Genomic DNA, 20570 nt, shown 5'->3' on the forward strand with positions numbered 1-20570 from the left:
TAAATTAAAATTTAAAAGCTTCTCTAGCAAGTCCCCAGTTGCTAAGCAACCCCCACATGCTTATGCCTTTTACTTATTCTTCACACCGTGGCCCCCTCAAAAACAAAATAAAAGCGCAGTTGGAATTTAGCAATCCCCGCACTTACAAGCACCTTTGTTCAGCATGAATCTAACCATAGGTTTTACCCTTCCAGGCACAGAGACATTAAATTAAACCCTTATTTCTAACATTTACCAATACAGATATAAATCCCTTCAAGCTGCTATTGCTTTCCTAACAATTGGCCATCCCTAGCTGCCCTTGAGAAGGTGGTGGTGAGCTGTCTCCTTGATACTGTGGTCACTGTATCATGCACACCCTTGATTGCATCAATGGTGCCGAGGTGGAGCTGGTTGACAGCTTCAAATTCCTAATTGTGCACATCAGCAAAAATATGTCCTGGTCCACCCATGTCGCGCTACTACCAAGAAAGCACAACAGTGCCTAGACTTCCTCAGGAAAGTAAGGGAACTCGGCATGTCCACATTGATTTTTACCAATTTTTACAGATGCACTGTAGAAAACATGCTATCTGGCTGCATCACAGCCTGGTATGACAACTGCTTGGCCGAAGACCGTAAGAAACTACAGAGAATCGTGAACAGAATCCAGTCCATCACACGAACCCGCCTCCCATCCAGTGATTCTGTCTACACCTCTCACTACCTTGGGAAAGTGGGCAGCATAATCAAAGACCCCTCCCACCCAGGTTATTCACTCTTCCAGCTTCTTCCATCAAGCAGGAGATACAAAAGTCTGAGAACACGCACTACATCGGGCAGGAGATACAAAAGTCTGAGAACACTCACTAACAGGTTTAAAAACAGCTTCCCTGCTGTTAGTGTACTCCTGAATGACTCTCTTATGGACTGATCTGAACTCTACACACATCTGCTGTACTGAGTAGTACTGCACTCCGTATGCTTCACCCGATGCTTCTGTCTATATATTTACATTGTGTATTTATTGTATGTCCCATGTTTTTTTTTCATGCATGGAATGATCTATCTGGACTGTACGCAGAACAATACTTTTCACTGTACCTCGGTACACGTGATAATACAATAAATCCAATCCACAGAGGTGTAGGTACACCTGCAGTGCTATTAGGGAAGTCATTCCTGGATTTTGATCAAGTGACAGTGAAGGAACGGCAAACTACTTCCAAGTTGGGGTGGTGAGTGACTGGGAGGAGAACCTCCAGGTGGTGGGGTTCCTGGGTAACTGCTGCCCTTGTCTTTCTGGATGGTAGTACTCATGGGTTTGGAAGGTGCTGCTTAAGAACCCTTGGTGAGTTCCTGCAGTGCAACTTGTAGATGGTACACATGGCTGCCACTGTGTGTCGGTGGTGGAAGGATTGAATGTTTCTGGAAGGGCTAACAATCGAGTGAACTGCTTTCTCCTGGATGGTGTCGAGCTTCTCAAGTGTTGTTGAAGCTGCACTCATCCAGGCGAGTGGGGAGTTTTCCACCACGCTCCAGACTTGTACCTTGTAGGTGGCGGACAGGATTTGGGAGTCAGGAGGTGAGTTACTCGCCACAGGATTCCTAGGCTTTGACCTGTTCTTGTCGCCACTGTATTTATTTGGCTAATCCAGTTGAGCTTCTGGTCAATGATGATCCCCCAGGATGGTGATATGCCATGGCATATGTTTTGCTTATACAGATTGAGTATCCCTTATTCGAAATTCGAAAAGCTTTCAAATCCGCACTTTTTCAGTATCGGCTGTTCCTAGAACTATGTCCCATTCCTGCGGCCTGACACAAGTGTATCCTTCCAATTGACGGCACGGGGTTGTTGCCCCGAAACTTGGTACCTGATTCCCTGTCGGCAGGGAAGCTATGTATGTACCCCCTGTCAGATACAGCACCGACCAGCGATTCTGAGCAGCACCCGAGGGTCTTTGCAGCTTGGTATTCCCAAAATCTGAAAAATCTGGAATCCGAGACACACTCGGCCCCACATATTTCAAATAAGGGATACTCAATCTGTATTTGAGGTTTAGGAAAGTTCAAAAAGAATAGAAGTGGGATAAGTTTGGAATATTCGAAATATGCAATTATACAAACCTTTGCAAAGACAATATTTTACCTTTAAGGCATTGGAACCAAATGAAGATGAAATTAACGATTTTCACACCATCAGGAGGTTTTCTTAGACAGACATTGGTGCCCAATTGTTGAATACGAAGTTAAAAAAAGATTATCTGACTGACATAAAAGTCAAATGGTCATTACATCACCAGTGCAGCAGTGGGAAATTCCTAAAGTCTGTGTTGCCATGTGAATTTAATTTGTGTTTCTTTTCCCTGCTTTCATAGTTAAATACTGTTGCAGATATTTGATTGCTCTTTTTAATATTTCATGGCAAAACTATTTGGCTAATATGCTGGCAGACCTGCTGTATATTCAAAGCGCTTTCACAGAGCTCTTGAGTTGCAATATTTGAACAGTCGTTCCACTGAATTGTTAAAGTTTATTGCATCTATTTACTAGTGAGAACAATGCAATCTTTCAATTCTCAGAGACAGGTGAAGAATTTGTTTCCTTTTGGCTTCGGTCCAAGGACACTAATTTTATTGAAATCCTTGCAGTCAGTTTCTATACCGTGTTTAATGAAGGTTTGTGCCTTTTGGGAAACCGCCCTGCAGATCACAATGGCCAACGGGCAAATGTACAGGGCTGTTGTGGACTAAATTTTTTTTTTTTGAAGCTGGGCTTACAATTACTCTCATTTTTGTAAATATGCGTTTTGTGAAATGCGATGTGGCTACTGATGTGCCATCAATGAACACAAGATGAGTAGTGAACGTAACAATACAACAGTACAATACAATACAGTGGTTTACCACAACTACCTGCTGTGCGACATGGAGAGAGGCGGCGGGAAGGATGCACAATATACTAGGGCAATTATCAAAGGATTTCAAAGAAACGGCACTACTGGGATACAATTTAAAAGTGGGTTAATAAAGTTTGCTCTTTACATGTCAACCCAAAGCCCGTGTGGGGAAAAATGTATCTGCTCTCATTGCCATCCTCCTGAAATAACTTCATTTTAATTGATCCATTGATGTCGGTTTTAGAATATTACGTCTCCTGCCTTGTTCCTGAGAGTTGCTGTGAGCTGGATCAGTGGTGCAAGGCACAACAATTGACTTTAGTGCCCTTGGGCTAGAGGCGAGGAACCTAGCCAGGTTTCTGTTTGCATCTGGTCATGCAGGGAGAGCGAACGCACACAGATATTCAAGTGAGGACCATTTTGGACTTCCGACCTGCAAGATCAGGTGAAGCACAGTCACGTCGGCAGAATGCTGGGACCTGATCTGAAATGATAATGCGCCAACAACCAGTTTCCTAAGGAGAGGAAGGAAACATTTGTAGAACAGCAACATAGATGCAGAGGATAGTTGTAAAGCAGGCCTAAACTCTCAGAATTCAACGTACATTTTACGTCATGTTGTTGTGGTCTTTGTAATGGTGGAAACGTCTTCAGTCTGCCGTCTTATTAACCAGTAAAATATACCTTTCAGCTAAAAGAAAATATAAGGTAATTTTAGGAATCATCCAGTGTAATACAATTGATTTAACGATGAAAATACTTTAGCTCCAGTCATTATGATCAGTTAATGCTACATGAACTCTTACTTGCAGCGTGAGTAAAAGTTAATTGCAATATGTAAACTCCACACAGTTTAAATAATTATGGAATGGTTTGGTTACTTTATTAATGGTGGATTGTGCTACATTAACTGAATTTTCACAATTCCTTATTTAAGCTATCAGGACTCGACAGAAGTGCATTGGATGAGACTCAATAGCAAAGAAATTCTTCTTAAATGCTAAAATGTTGCAATAACATCTAATCTGCGAATTCCCAGGACAGGACAGGTTAGCTGGTGGCTCTAATTCAGGGGTGGGCAAACTTTTCCGTGCAAGGGCCACATTCAGAAATTCACAATTTTAACGGGCCGCATAGTATATTAATTAATAGTCCCGGTTGTAACCAATTAGCATGCGGCATATACCTCAGTGCTTCCCCCGGCGGCATCCTGCCTTTAGCCCTCTTTTTCTCTACTTTTCAAAAATGGCGCTTCACCCGGTTATGATTCTGGGCGCCTCATATAGAACATAGAACATAGAACAGTACAGCACAGAACAGGCCCTTCGGCTCTCGATGTTGTGCCGAGCAATGATCACCCTACTCAAGTCAGTAACCCAACAGCCCCCCCCCCCCAATTAACCTTATTTAAAAAAATTTAAAAAATTAAAAAATTTTTATGACTTGATCTTGGTGGGCCGCATAAAGACCTTTGGCGGGCCGCAGTTTGCCCACCCCTGCTCTAATTAATGTGTTGTCACTAAAGCACTTCATGTTAGGGTTAGTTTAGAATGCTTTATTTGTGGGCGGCACAGTGCACAGTGGTTATCACTGCTGCCTCACGGTACAGAGGACCCAGGTTTGATCCCGGCCCCAGGTCCCTGTCCGTGTGGAGTTTGCACATTCTCCCCGGGTTGCATGGGTCTCACCCCCAAAACCCAAAGATGTGCAGGTTAGGTAGATCGGCCATGCTAAATTGCCCCTTAACTGGGGAAAAAAACAATTTACTTTAAAAAATGAATGCTTTCCTTGTCTTCTCCTTCCTGCCTGCCACTACTGGCTGTGTGTATTCCAATTTTAATGAGCTTGCTCACTTTGTTTAAGGTAACCGAATATATAGTTGATCTGAACGAGACCGGAGAGCACGAATGGGAAAACAATTGAATTCCACCTTGTCATACTGTTTATATTCTTTGTAAAATACAATAAAATAAATAAATAACCTTTATTGTCACAAGTCGACTTACATTAACACTGCAATGAAGTTACTGTGAAAAGCCCCTCGTCTCCACATTTCGGCGCCTGTTCGGGTACACAGATGGAGAATTCAGAATTCTCAGCTGGTACGGGAATTGAACCCACACTGCTAGCCTTGATCTGCATCACAAACAAGCTGTCGAGCCCACTGAGCTAAACCAGCCCTGCTAGCTGCAAGGAGGAAGAATGGGAGGTGGTACACGTCGAACTTGTGTAACATAGTGCAAGGGATTTATTTACAAGGTACTGCTGAAGCAGGGTATGATGGTGACCGCCACAAAAGTCCGTGAAACGCTCCGTTGATGTCACTGCATAACACGTGACATTACCGCAGCCAATGGTGTTACTCTGATGCATAACACCCCTCAGCGCAAGTTGAAATAGAATAGTTGGTAATATGACATGCTCAGAAAATCTGATTGCATGGCTGGCTAGTCATGCTTCACTTCAGTTGGCCTGGGGCTGGACGCAGGAAAGTTTACAAATGTTCGCACTAGTGACCATATTTAAAGAGCATGTGAATGGACATTGAACCAATTCTGGGGATGGTGTCGTGTTTTCAGCAAGGTAACGAGTGGTTCTGACATTGGCTAAAGTTTAGTTCCAGAATTATGTATTAACCAATTGCATACTCGAACAAAGAAAATGCTCCTTGCTTCTGATTTCTTTCACGCTTCAGTGTAATAATTGCACTGCGCCCATTGTTCTGGATGACATATTTCAGAATGATTGGATTGAAGATCCATGTGATATTATTGGTCTGGGCTTTGTAGACAGTGGTGAAGAGACGGTGCTCACCGCTGACTCTAAATGAATAAAAGCAAATTACTGCGGATGCTGGAATCTGAAACCAAAAAGAAAATGTTGGAAAATCTCAGCAGGCCTGGCAGCATTGGTAGGGAGAGAGAAGAGCTAATGTTTAGAGTCCAGATGACCCTTTGTCAAAGCTCAAAATGAACCACGGTTTAATTCTGGCCCCAGCCAATGGGAAGTCATCAAACACGCTGAGCAGCCAATCAGATTGAAGAATTCTCACGGTGAGCCGGGTAGTAAAGAAAGGGAAAATACAGAGGATGCTGGAAACCAGAAATAGAGACAGAAAATTGAATGTATGCTGTTTGTTAATATTGGAACTATTGTCACAATATAATGATTTAATTCTGCTATTTTTAAAATTATGTGCGACACAGTGGTATACACTGCTGTCTCACAGTGTCAGTGACCCAGGTGAATGTGTCTTTGTGGAGTCTGCACGTTCTCCCCGTGTCTGCGTGTGTTTCCTCCGGGTGCTCCGGTTTCTTCCCAAAGTCCAAAAACGTGCAGGTTAGGTGGATTGGCCACGCTAAATTGACCCTTAGTCTGTGTGCGCGTGCGATGTGGTGTTCTGCTATAAGCCCCTGGTGTCAGATTAGCGACCTGTTCCAGGCATGATACAGAATAGAAACTGACAACGGTCTGCATGTGCACTAGAGTGCAGCAATCATTCAATGGCCAATTAGTGATTATTCCTGTGGGGTTAGAGGCAGGGTTGGAGAGGTAAAGAAGGGATATCTTTGGGGCTGAAGTGACTACAACGTGGCACATCTGACAGTCAACCTGCAGTGCAAACGCGATAGGTCTTTACGCCATTCCTGATAATTGAGCATTTATGCTCGTTCACAATTGGAACCTGAGCAGGAGGGCTGGTAAGCTTCCTGTGCCGTTCCAGATAACTGTGCAAATCATAGCCCCAGAGGATGGGTGATCTGAGCTGGACAAGCAACTGGAAACCTACCAATATTCTGTATTGTTAAGCTTGCATTGCTTTATCTAGTTGAACTGTGCACAACTTGGGCTGTACCAGCATGCGCCTGAGTTTCCTCGACTTGGGTAATTTGAAAAGGCTGGAAGAGTGTGTACTCTATAGCAGACACATACAGATGCAGAACTGCTTGGCTTAAAGACTTCAGTATGAGGTGAGTTTCCCCTCCTTATCAGGCCCTCAGCTTGGAAACAAAAGTTATGGTTCCCCTTGGCATTGACGTCGAACATAAGTAGTTCTTGTAGAAATATATTTCCCCCGTGTTCACTTGGGTGGCAGTGGTTGTAGATAATTAGCTTCATTCCTTGGTTATATAATCTAACCTTGCCTCTAACCCTGAAAAGCTAACAGCTCCCAAACAAACTTGTGTTTATAGAGCACTCATTATGGACAAAGTGACAACTTGGAGAATATTACAGGGTGTTGGCTAGAATGGGAATGTCAAGCTGGAGGAATGATGTGGAGACCTGGTGTTGTAAGACTTCTTACTAAGCTGGAGGAAGGCAGGGAAGAGGATCAACAGTAGTAAAAGTATGGTCGAAAGGTAGTGTTATGCAGACGCTATTGAAGGGTAAGATATGAAATTAAACTAGGCAATTCTATCAAACCGGTTCCAGAGGAGAAACCAATAATGTTGGAATGGAGGGTGTGAGACATCAATAATTGGATATGTTCCTGGGAAGTGGAGAATATGTATAAGGACAGGACACTGGAAGAAATTGTGGAAGTAAGGGGAAAAATGAAAGGGGACGATGAAACTATGGAGAAATTTGAAGTTTGAATCCATGTGCAATAATGACCAGAGAACTCGCCACCAGGCTGAACTAAATTCCTTGATGCCTGATGTGTTGGGTGCACTGGATCCGTGGAACACATACAGGCTACCAACATTTAAAATAGTACAACACTATTTTATTAAGCTAGAAACTGTTGAACATACTTTTACTGTGGGTTAACACGATGTTAGATTAAACTAAAGACCTATGCCTATCCTAACCAGTCTATGCACTCAGCACATGGTGAAGATCTGTGCTGTAAGCTGTAAGCTCTGTCTTTCTGAGAGGCTGCGTCCCGAATGAGCAGGAAAACTGATGCCCTCTCTCTTTATAGTGAGTGTGCTCTAACTGGCGATTGGCTGTGGTGTTGTGCGTGTTGATTGGTCTTGCTGTGTGTCCATCAGTGTGTGTGTCTGCACTATGATATACTGGTGTGTATTATGACAATGCCTACCTTCTTTCTTGGTGTTCACTTACTGTTTGATTTATGGAGAACATCTGAATACAGAAAGACTAATCACCACCAGCTTTGGAGACCCGCAAGTTTCTTAGCAGCATAGCAGACCTTTCAGCTTTACTAAAATGTTAAACATACAGATAGCAGTGAAATAAAATGTTTATGGCTTAGTGAACAATACTATTTTAATGTTAAACCACATGCACCAGAAGCCTAGATTTGAGCCCCAGGCAGCCCAGAGGTCACTGAATCACAAGATGATTTTCAGCTGAATCAGTAGTTTCAGGGACTGCAGTCACTTTTATTGCCCTTGAGCAAGGATGGGGAGTCCAGCCAGAATTGCCAGTCATTGTTGCAATCTAGTGACCTGCACGCGCACAATGAGCACTTGAACCAGGACTATGGGACAACTGTTACACGTAGCCGAGCATAGTGATTTCATAAGAGGTCAAAGCTAATGTCAAAACAGCAAAACTAAGTCTGTGCACAGCTGAAGGTTTTGAGACAGTGGTTGAGATGCAGCTGGGAAATTTAAGCCTTACCAGTGCAGACAGTAGTGAATCAGCAATACATTTAAGACTACACCCAGTTACATTTCGGTTGAAGTGAATACTTGGTTGCCAATTTACTATTGCCTGTTTTGTGTCACCTTCCAAGATCAACTTCACCCCATGAGATCATCTGTACGAGCCACATTCTCAGCATCAAAGGGTTAAATCCTATTGTTAGATTAAATACTTTAGTGTAACAGAGATGCAGTGCACCAACCTTTTCTTGCACTTGTGAACATCATATAATTCCGAAACATAAAAGTGCCCTGTAATCAGAGAGCCATATTGCATTTTTACTTATTTTCAGGTGGTCTGCATAATAGCTACATTAAAGATCATCCAACACAGATTTATAAACACTAATTCTACTGAGGCAAGTCCAAACAGCCCTCCGTAATCCCAACTTTTAGACCTGGTTGTACAGACAATCTTGCTCTTAGAAGGCATATACCGGATTGTCTAATTACAGGACTAACAAATAGAAACGTTCAACCAATAATAAAAGAAGTATATTTTCCAGTTTCCAAATAGTGAGATTGATCCCTCCCTACTGCAGGAGTGTTGTAATCACTTTATCACTTACAATTATTTGTACAGTTGTACTGAATATTTACATTTTTATCCTTGCTGCAAAGTCATTCACTCTGCCAAACAGCATTAGCAGGGAGAGAGAAATGAGGAGAATCTCCTTCCAGTCATACACTATGTTGTTTTCTTCATTTTACTTAAACAGAAAAGAGGAATGGTGTGAGGAGGGGGGGGGAAAAAATATTTTAAAACATAACAAAGTGGCGAGTTAGTTGGCCCTGTACTTTCTGGGCTGAGTGAGATTTCATGTTCTCTACATAGTGATTCTTGCATCTGGACTGGGCCTCTGAGCTTGGTGTTGAGTGAAGATGAGTCATTTTTATCTGAAGACGCTGAGACGATCAGTGAGCAAGTTGCCCCAGGCCAGTGTCGCAGGCACCGTGCACCTGAACTCGGTCCCAAATCTGATCGGAAAATGTGAAGAATCTGGACGTAAACTTATTTAAATGGATGGGAATGTAATTGCTCTCGATTGATTGCATTGGGCATTTGGATTTGGGTGAAAATAACAGGTTTCAATATGAATAGCCTCTGAAATCCAGACCTTTTAGATTTGTGCAGAAATGAAATTTCCATTTTTTAAATTAAATTTCCATTTTTTTTCATGAAATGCTGTTTTAATCTGTTGCTGTTCTCTATCCTGCACAACCATCAGCTTTCATGAGCAAACAATCCAACCGTGCTATGTATTTATCTTCCTACATGTCTTGTTGTCTTTGTTTTCTTTGTTCTTCAGTTGGGAGGTACATTGAAATGAAATGAAAATGAAAATCGCTTATTGTCACGCGTAGGCTTCAATGAAGTTACTGTGAAAAGCCCCTAGTCGCCACATTCCGGCGCCTGTCCAGGGAGGCTGGTACGGGAATCGAACCATGCTGCTGGCCTGCTTGGTCTGCTTTAAAAGCCAGCAATTTAGCCGAGTGAGCTAAACCAGCCCCTACTGGAAACATCATAAATATGTTGAGACCCGTCTGGTCTGAAGTGGTCCATCATGTGCAGCCTATATAAGGGGTACATATAATGCCCCAGGTTTTTCACCAGTTTGAAAGATAATCATAGATGAGGAAGACCATTCAGGCCATCTTAATTTAGCCATTAATTCCCCCAAAACGCCACGGCTTCAATCTTCACTGTTTTATCTCGAAGTCTATTATTAGACACTGATGAAGAATTCTTCGACATCAACTTTAAAAGTGCCTTTCATAGTTTGAACGTGTGTCCACTTGTTCTACCTGCAAATTAATTAAAATTAATATTCTGGGTTTATTTTTTTATATATCTCTGAAGAACAGTTCTCAGATACCACCTTACTAGAACTGAAACTTGCCAAATTTGTTGAGTCTTTGCTCTCAACTCAATGCATCTGATATTAGAATCAGCCTCTCAGTTCCTCTTTGCACTGCCTCCAAATGAGCTTGAATATCTCTCTTGTTTCTTTGCAATTAAGTTACCATGAGGTTCCATTAGCTTTACATAAAATTATGATTCCTACAGTGCAGAAGGAGGTCATTCGGCCCATCAGGTCTGCACCGACCCTCTAAAAGAGAACCCAACCCAGGCCTCCCTACCTCCATAACCCCATCCAACCCACACACTATAAGGGGCAATTTAGCATGGCCAATCCACCTAACCTGCATATCTTTCGACTATGGGAGGAAACGGGAGCACCTGGAGGAAACCCGTGCAGACCAAGGGAATATGTGCAAACTCCACCCAAGGCTGGAATTGAACCTGTGTCCCTGGTGGCAACAGTGTTAACCTCTAGGCCACCATGCCACTTTGTTGATTGCTACTTTGCATTGATTGGCTTGTGTCTTTTAAGACTCTGTTTGGTTTCACTTAATCCTACATGGTGATTGTGTCTTGTCTCTTATTTCTTCCTGTGTGCAGTACTTGACACACTGGATAAAATGTAATCTGACATTCTATCCACATAACATATTTTTCCCATCTCATTCTGTAATTTCTGAGCATCCTCTTTGATTCCACTTACTCTCCCAGTTTACTATCATCTGCAAAGTTGACCACTTGAGTTTCTGAATTTTCCAATCTATATCCTTTATGCAAATTAGACACTTTTGTGGTTGCAACGACACCAACAGTTCCCCACTCGGTACACACACCACCATTCTGCCAACTCTGATTTAACTCCGTGATTCCTACACTTCTTCCAATTTCGCACCTATTCCTAAAGTTTATCCAAAATGAGCATAATTCATTATCAGAGTTCTAACTGGCAATTTGTCATGATCTAATGGTAACCTTCCAATACCCATTGACTCCTAATACTGATTGCTTGTGCCTCTCTTACCCAGCACTCTGCAACAAGTACTAATGTGTTTTGAGCCACTTTACTTTGATGTTTGTTTCCAACAGAGTCTGACCATTCATCATCTATTTGCTGTTTGTCCATGTCCCACAACCATCCCAAGTCCATCCCTACTGTGATGAATATAGGAAATTGTCATACTTTATAGTTTGTATTTTTGTAGTAACATTATTAAGATCCAGGTTAAAATGGTTATAAACAGCATATCTGCTAGAGCTGTGATTAAAAGTGAGGTAATCAGAGTTTTTGCAGGGGACATGTTTTGCTAATAGATATTGGAAGCCACTTCACCTGTTTACAGGTGGAATGCTAATGTAATGCTGCAACGGTTTGAGCCTGGCTAAACATATCAAAGCACATCTTGCAACAAGAGACAAAAGAATGCTGTATGCTTTGAGTGCAGCTGGTGTGGCTAATGTGAGGGGTCAGGTCTGTCTGGACAAAAAAGTTGCTTCCAGTGCTCTAACCTGAGCAGAGGGTTTTCAGCTTGGTGCTAAAAAGGTTTCTCTCTCCGAGGACTCTGCATCAAGATAAACAAGTAAAACCTGGTTGTAAACTTTATACTAAGTGGCATTTGAAATACGTGGAGTTGCTTAATTGGAATGTAGAGACAGATTTCAGGAAGCAAGTTAGTATGTTGTACTTGTTAACTGTAAAGCTATTTCTTTGTTGCTAATGTGCTTAATTCTGTGTTCTAATTAAAGCTGTCTTCTGGTCAATGTTATCACTCCTGTGGTGCGGTAACATTTCCTCACCGTTTTACCATTGGAGTTCTGGTCCAGACCCACAACAGTTACCTTAACACTGAACCCTTGCCTCATTCTTGATTTTCCTTTTATCTTCTCTCTGCCCTCACAAACCTCTCCTTCCATCTCCTCTCTTCCCTCTCAAACATCTCAAAATGATGCCTACCTCTTGCTGCTTTGATCCAATTTACTGGCCCCAATTTTAGCTAGTATTGTGATTGCCCTTCCGTGGGACTACCTCACTAACCTTCAGAACCACCAACCTCAAAACAACCTACCCTTTGTGCCCATTGTTGCCACTAACTACAGCATCATCTCCAATCTCCCTATCCTCCATGATCCTTGAATGTGTTGCCTTCCATATCCATGTCCACATGTGACCTGTTGAATAACACCAATCAATCGTCTGCTTCTCACACAGCTCTAAAATAGTCAGAACCAAAGTCATGAATGGCATTCTCTGTAAATGAAACCTTGCTGCACTATCCCTCCTCCTTCTCCTTTACTGTTCTGTAGCCTTCAACACATAAGTCACATTATACTTCCCAATGCCACTCATCCATTTTTCAGCTCCACGTTTGATTTCTTATTTGCGCAGGCATAGCCAGTGAATTTCGAACAATGGCATCTCTTCTCACACTCGAATACTTACTTCCAGAGACCTCCAAAGAATCTAGACTTTACCTCACTCCACTTCCTTATTTACATCCATTATCCTTGGCAATATTATCCAAAGTAACAGGGTCAGCTCTCGTACGTTTGAATCCAAAATTTACCCCTCCAATACCTCTCCACCCTTTTCATTGCCTTGTGTTCTGTTAGACTATTTGTCTAACATCCGCTTTTATGAATAATAACTTCCTTGAACTAAACATTGAGAAGACAGAAGTTGTTGCCTTTAACCCTCACCACCAACTCCATCTGTCTTTCTGGCGATAGTTTCAGGGTGAAGTAGATTGTTCACAACCTCAACACCCCACTGCAGCCAGAATTCATTTTCTAACCCCATATCCTTTGTTCTTGCAAAAATCATTCCAGTAACCATCACTCCCTCTGGCTCTGCTTCAACCTTTTGGTCACCCTTTTTAATCTCCCCTCAACCACCATTTTGTTCACATCTAAAAGTGCACTATACATGTAAGCGGCTCCTATTGCTCTAGAACTTCCATGTCTTCCGAGCCCTTGACGTTATTTGCGATACATTGAGAGAGCTTCATCTTCAGTAATACAGCCAAAAGCTCCATTGTTTCTATGCAACCACCTGTCATAAAATGTTTTCTGAAATCCAACACAAAGATCAGTAACGTGGTTTTGTGCAGATCAAAATAAGTTATGGTTCAGAAATTGCCAGCATTATTTTTTTTTTCTTGAGATCACTCTACGTTTCATCAAAAATATCAACATAGCAAAACAAAGTCTTTGTATCTTCAAAGCTTAAGGCAGCTGTGTGATGATATTCTGTTTTGTGTATGTACGGGTCATGTCTTCATTATCAGTAGTAATGTTCCTGCATTACAAATCTCGCTGAACTCCCGCCTGTCATTACCTGCAGCAAAACAAAGTGTGTGTCCCCCAGGTGCGTTCGCGAACAAAAGAGTTAATTCTTTTCCTTAAGTCTGGGCTGCTTTGATGCCACCTGTGTCTGTTCAGCCTTACTCTTCCCTTCATCCAACCACTGTTTATCTTCTAAAGAGCTTGCTGTCAGGCTCATTTCCAAACATTTGCAGGTCTTCATGATATAAAATAACCACAGATTGTTGATGTTGCTTAAAAAGGTTTGTCTGGAATAAGCACGGAATGCTGTATGCCTTTGGTAATGACTTCTGTTAGCTCAGTACCAAATATAAGGCCACTATTTTATTAGAAATTGTTAAAGTTCATTTCACGAGCATCATACAAATAACACTAAAACCGAAGAAATTACTTTAGACTTGTTCTTTGTTATCGTGCAAGTCACTTTGTTTTCAGTAACAGCTCAGAATACTTCCAGTAATCTGTTTCTGCAGCCACCGTACCAGGACACAGTACTCAGGCTACCTTTCATTTTAAAATCCAAAATGTTCTTCCTCCACTACCATCACTGCACCCCCAGTAAAAAAAAGTTGGATTGATGTTCGTTGACAGCTGCTGTGTTTGGTAATCCCACCAGTGCAAGTTAATGTGAACACCTACTCCATCACTTATTAGGCTTTCTCCTATCAGACAACTCCTGTTTCTTAGCAGAAAAGTTCTCATAGCAAACCAATTCTTCCAACCTGGGCAGCGCTGACTGGGCCAGCATTTGTTGCCCATCCCTAATTGCCCTTGAACTGAGTGGCTTGCCAGGCCATTTCAGAAGGCAGTTGAGAGTCAACCACATCAGGGTAGCAGGCTGGCGCAGTGGTTAACACTGCTACCTCACGCGTCGAGGACCCGGTTTTGATCCTGGTCCCGGGTCACTGTCCGTGTGTAGTTTGCCCATTCTCCCCGTGTCTGCGTGGGTCCCACCTCCACAACCGAAAAAGATGTGCAGCATAGGTGGATTGTCTACGCTAAATTGGCCCTTAATTGGGAAAAAAAAAATGAATTGAGTACTTTTAATTTTTTTTAAAAGAGTCACCACATTACTGTTGGTCTGGGGTCACATGGAGGCCAGATTAGGTAAATATGGCAGATTTCCTTCCCTAAAGTGAACCAGATGGGTTTATACAACAATTGATGATAATTTCATGGTCATCATTACTAAGACTAGTTTTATAATCTAGATTATTAACTAAATTCAAATTCCACCAGCTGCTGTGGTGGGATCTAAACCTTTGTCGACCCAACATTATCCTGGTCTCTGGAGGATTACTCCAGCGATGTTATTATAACATTACCACCTCTCATATCATTTTTTAAAAATACTTTCAGGGAACATGAGCACCGGCAATCATTGTCTTTGCCCATCCTTAATTGCCCTCAAGAAGGTGGTGGTGAGCTGGTTTCTTAAACCACGGCAGTCCATGTTATGTAGGGTACACCCACTGTGCTGATAGGGAGAGGGGTTCCAGAAGTTTGGCCCAGAGACAGTAAAGGAATGGCGATATATTTCCAAGTCAGGATGATGTGTGGACTAACAATTACCACTTAGCCACAGTATATCACACTGATGATGATCTGTGAGATGCACCATGTTTCCCTGTCTGCCTTGAAATATGGACACTACCTGAGGAAGGAGCTGCGTTCCGAAAGCTAGTGATTCCAGACAAACATGTTGGACTTTAACCTTACTTCTTACTGTGCCCACCCCAGTCCGATGCCGGCATCTCCACATCTTGTAATATGGAAAATAACATAATCAAACGTTTACTTGTGAGCTCATGCTAATGATTGTCTTCACTGGAAGATGACTCACTGAATCAGAAAAGATGTTAGTGATTATACAATGCTTGGAAAACGTTAACGATAAAATCAGTCCAAAAATGATGAAAGTGTCATTTGGATACACTAGTATTTGAAAAGCAGTAGTGACTTTTTATTTTATTCTTGAAACCCATGGCTACTATACCCTGTTCTCCTAAAGCTGGCAGGCAGCTGGCAATGGAACTGATTTAGGCAAGAAGGGTGTTTTTTCTTGGGGTGTAACAACTGCTGCTGATCTTTGCAGGCACTCCTCCATCATGGTATTAAATTATGAAGTCACCCCATTCCTGTAGATTGCGTCCCAGGACAAATATGCTGCACATATATGATGGCCATTTCGCTGCTGCTACTCTGCATAAATCGCCCCCCAGGAGTGCACTTTAACACTGGTTCGGAAAGGTCTCGAGATAGGTTAATGACCTAGATAAACCTTGGTGTTCAGGGCAAAATTTGCAAATGATACGAAACTTGAAAGAATTGTGAACTGAGGAGAATAACACAGAATTTCAAAAGGACACAGACCGGTTGGTGCGAAGTGGATTATAACTTGAGTCCCAAAGCTAGACTACCTTATATCGGAAGAACACTCTTAATCACCCTCACATTGACAGCAATTTCACATGGGCACTTATTTTGGGTCTGAGAATGCGATCCACGTCTCCCCCAAGGAAAGTAACTATTAAGAGATATTACCTTTTCCCAGATGGCCTGTAAAATCATTTGTTGGCTAAGTTATAACTACCCAGATATTATATGGGTCCGGGGGTCACTCTCCAAAAATTATATCTTCCCACTTTCAGAAAATACAAGAGAGGTGGGTTCTTCTTCTCCATGCAGAAGATTGCAAGAGACATTATACTTTCCAAACTTATTTCCAAGTTTATTCCAGAACTACTTCACACACAATACACTTTAAAGTGGATAAGTACATCACAACGCTAATGACTATAAACAATAAAAAGTGTTAGTTCTAATACAGAATCCAATAGAACTTTAATAATACAATGCTACAGCTAATATCAATTTAAGAATACCTTGTCGATGTTCAAAGTAACGCTGAGTGAATCAGTTTTTGGGGCAGTTGGACAGAAAAGCTGACTGCTTTACAATATCTAACGCCTGGAGAAACATTGAAGGGGTTCCCCGTGTACTCTTCTGCAATGTCTCTGATGTTGTGAAAGGAAACTGGAACAGTTATACCTTTCCAGTCCAGATTACCTCGTTCTTGAGCAGCAATGTGTATTACCCCTTTGATTAACTCTTCTCCTTAGATGTGTCCTTATTATGTAATTGCTAAAATGGTTTTACTATCCACGCTGAGAGCCTGTATATGGTCATCATGTTCTAAAATATGCCCTTAATATCTTTACTGTTTACCTCTAATTGTTCCTATTTCTACAGAAATAATATTAAACCTTTTTATAGGAGAATAGATATTTTTTAAAGTCTTATTTTTCTAATTTGCTGAGGTAAGACTTAAGAATGACTCCTGAATAAATAAGGACAGACAATACCATCATAAAAGCTTTTAAAGTTCCTTTGAAAATGACTTTAAAGCTTTTTCTTATCTTTGCTTAGTGTGAAGAGAACTTTAAAGGCCCTGGTGTTACTTTATGAATGGCACAGACGAGGGCTGTTTAACACCTGTTGAAAACCAAGCTGTCAGCAAGTGATGGCCATGTATATAGTTTAAGGCTTCTGGGTAAAAATGGCTATACTTGAACATGTGTCCACGTCCTTAATTCTAAAGTTTAATATCCTAAAGACATATGAATTCTATCTATTTATTCATATATTTCCTTCGCAGATGGAACAGGTAGATGGGTGCCAGATTAAATTTAATGCACATCAATGTAAAGTGGTTCAGTTTTGTAGGAAGAACGCACAGAGCTAATATAAAATGTTGCCTAAAACTCTGAAGAAGTTGGACCTGTGTGTGTACTTGTAAAGGATACTAGTTTGGCCTCAGCCAGAGTATTATGCCAGGTTTTGGGTGCTGCACTTTCGGAAGGATGACGGCATGAGAGAGGGCGCAGAAAAGATTCGCAAGAATGGTTCCAGGGATGGAATACTTCAGTTGTAAAGATAAATTGGAAACATTGGCACGGTTCTGTTTGGAGAAAGGAAGGCTGAGAGGAGGTTTGATAGATGTATTCAAAATCATGAGGGGTCTGGACAGAGTAGATGGGGAGAAACTGGTCCCATTCGTGAAAGGAACAAGAATGACAGGGCGCAGATTTAAAGCGATTGGCAAAAGAAGCAAAGGTTTTTACACTGCTAGTGGTTAAGGTCTGGAATGCACTGGCTGAGAGGTGGGTTCAATCGAAGAATTTACAAGGGAATTAGACAGTTACGTGAAAGGAAGAATGCAGGATTACGGGGAGAAAATGGGGAAATGGCACAAAATGAATTGCACATTTAGAGGGTCAGTGCGTGCACAATGGGTGAATGGCCTTCCTCCATTCTGTAACAATTCTGTGAGCGTTGGCACAATGGCAGGTGATGAGAACAGCTCACCGTGAGGATGCACCGCATTCGAGCATTCTGTCTTCAGCGCCATTCTCCCCTTTCTCTAAAGGGGCAAAAAAACACCTTTCACGAATTCCTTATTTGAATTTTTCTTCTTTGTTTGTGATGGAATGATGCTTGTTTCTATTACTCCATTAGAAAACGGCTGCAGATTACTTCACTATTTTTTTTGCATCTTGACAGGAAGCAGACTGAATGATTCGTTCATCCTGAATTAAAAGCTAATTTATTTCCTGTTTTGACTGATTTGCTCACAGATGTCATTTTAATCTGCCTCCACTTTTTCAGGACAAGGAATGAATACATTTGTGTCCTATTGTTTGTACTCAATTGATATTTTTTGCAAAATAAATGTTGACTTTGTGCCAATTTATAACTGCTGCAAAATTCTCTCGATCTGTTTACGAAGCCAAAGAACCGAACAAGACAAAATTGTGTCTCATTTGGTGCTAAGTGCTAGAGACCGTGGGATTTGCTATTAAGACTAAACAGAGGGAAAATTTTCATGAAAGCCAAGGAATGACAGAAGGACCTGGACAAATTTGCAAATGGACAAAACTACAGTAGATTTAAATTCAGTACAGAGAAATGTAAATTATTATACATTGGAAGGACTGTGACACAAGTGTCTGGCCATTGCAGGTTAGCAATCGAGAAGAAACAGAATGATGGGCTACATTGCTAAAGTAGCGACCACGGTCTAAGGCATTTCTTGCTGTAGCCGAATAATGCTCTGATCAGCTTGCACCTCAAGTACCTTTTAGTTCTGGTCACTGGCCATAAGAGAAGCATCCAAAGCCTTGAAGTAATGCAGAAGAGCTGGAACAGCTGATCCCTAATGTCAAAGGATTGAGGTCTGAGAAAAGATTGGGAAAAATGCTGAATCTTCACTCGTGAAGAGAAATTAATGTGAAGTATGCAGGGTAGTAATTGGACTGGAGAAGGTTAATCTGGAGAGCTAGTTTCAAGATAAACTTTGGCTGCAGGACAAGCTAGTAAAATATAAATTCCTGGCAAATGTTATTCAAGAGAAATGCTTGGACAGGAGTATTGTGCGTTTCTACGGAATGATGAACTGGAGGGGCCTCTTCCAATTGTTCTTGACTTTGGATCTCCATGCAAAGGCTCAATGATTATTTTTCCATGAACACTCAAGGTAAATTCTTTTTTATTTTCAGATATGGGACATGAGTGATGATGAAAGCTTCTGAAAAACGATCTGTGTAATCCAAACGGAAGATGTTTGATACTCGTTGGCAAACTAATCCAGGAGCTCTTTTCAGCACTTTTTATAATCCTGAAGTGCAATAACAGCCACCCTGGTGTCGGTCAAGGATCCTTTGTGATTTTCATTATGGCATTCGGCTTAATTAAGAAGCCATTTTGTCTTTAATAAATAAATATCTCCCAATGCCTTTTTGGAGTTGAAAATGTTATGGCCCTTGCATCCAGATCACAACTCTGGAGATTATCATCAAATGCATATAATATCATATTAGCGATAAAAGCAATAATCCTAAACCTTTCTGAACTTGATGCTGTTACACATATTTGAGTTTTTTGTTTGTTTACAGACCAGCATTGGTGTGAATACTTCAGTCAACCCACAGCTCAAACATGAACTTTTTGTTGAAATTGCTTCTTGCTCTTTCAGTTTCAATATCTCCAATCAGTTTGGACTGTTGTTCCAAAGCAAAAATGGTTTGGTTTTAACCTGGTTCAGTGCAAACCACTAGTTTACATGGTCATGGATTTTAACTAAATGTAAGGTTTATCGTTTGAGCTACTGACTTCACTTCCATTTAAACGTTCTTTGTACTGAATTGAAGTCTGTTTCCTGTCCTGCCATTCTTTATGCCTGAAGCCTCTGTATTGTGTACATACTGGTGTAATCTGCATGCTGTCTTTTACACAATTAAAAATGACGTAATAGCTTTCGCATTATTAAACTTGTCTCAGCATTTAATTTTGTGGGAATCTGCAGTAGACAGACCAACAAGTCTTGCTTTGCTTTCGTCTGTGTAAAATAGAACATAGAACAGTACAGCACACTGTGGGAGGAAACCGGAGCACCCGGAGGAAACCGACGCACACACGGGGAGGACGTGCAGACTCTGCACAGACAGTGACCCAGCCGGGAATCGAACCTGGGACCCTGAAGCTGTGAAGCATTTATGCTAACCACCATGCTGCCGTGTTGCCCCACAATGAAAGCCAAAAACAGCCAGAATGCCGATGCCATCTTGTCACTTTCCGTGTTGTTTATATTGTGGCTGTTTGGACATTGTTACTTGGAAATGCTCTTTTGCAAACTCAACATCTTGAAGAGGATCTAGCAGATAGATTTTTGTTTTCCTTGATAATTATTGGGTGCATTAGCTTAACAGTGTGGCAGTAGTGGTACGGGAGCCAAATTTGCATATATTAACTGATGAACAGGCTTGATGAAATGGCTCGAGACGATGACTACCTGTTTTTGATTCATGTTGCTATCAAGCCAAGTAACTGTGTC

At 41.5% G+C, this 20570-nt stretch overlaps 1 protein-coding gene across 1 annotated transcript in view; it reads left to right on the plus strand.

The window, feature by feature from the left end:
* atg7 (ATG7 autophagy related 7 homolog (S. cerevisiae)) overlaps positions 1 to 20007 on the plus strand; it is a 171412-nt gene extending 151405 nt beyond the window's left edge. Inside the window, exon 18 of the mRNA XM_038812655.1 lies at positions 19237 to 20007. Coding sequence (XP_038668583.1) covers positions 19237 to 19269 — 33 coding nt within the window. The 3' untranslated portion in view covers positions 19270 to 20007. The remainder of the gene's footprint in view (positions 1 to 19236) is intronic.
* The last annotated feature ends 563 nt before the right edge of the window (positions 20008 to 20570 follow it).

Source organism: Scyliorhinus canicula, chromosome 11 (assembly GCF_902713615.1).
Source record: "Scyliorhinus canicula chromosome 11, sScyCan1.1, whole genome shotgun sequence".
Lineage (NCBI taxonomy): Eukaryota > Metazoa > Chordata > Chondrichthyes > Carcharhiniformes > Scyliorhinidae > Scyliorhinus > Scyliorhinus canicula.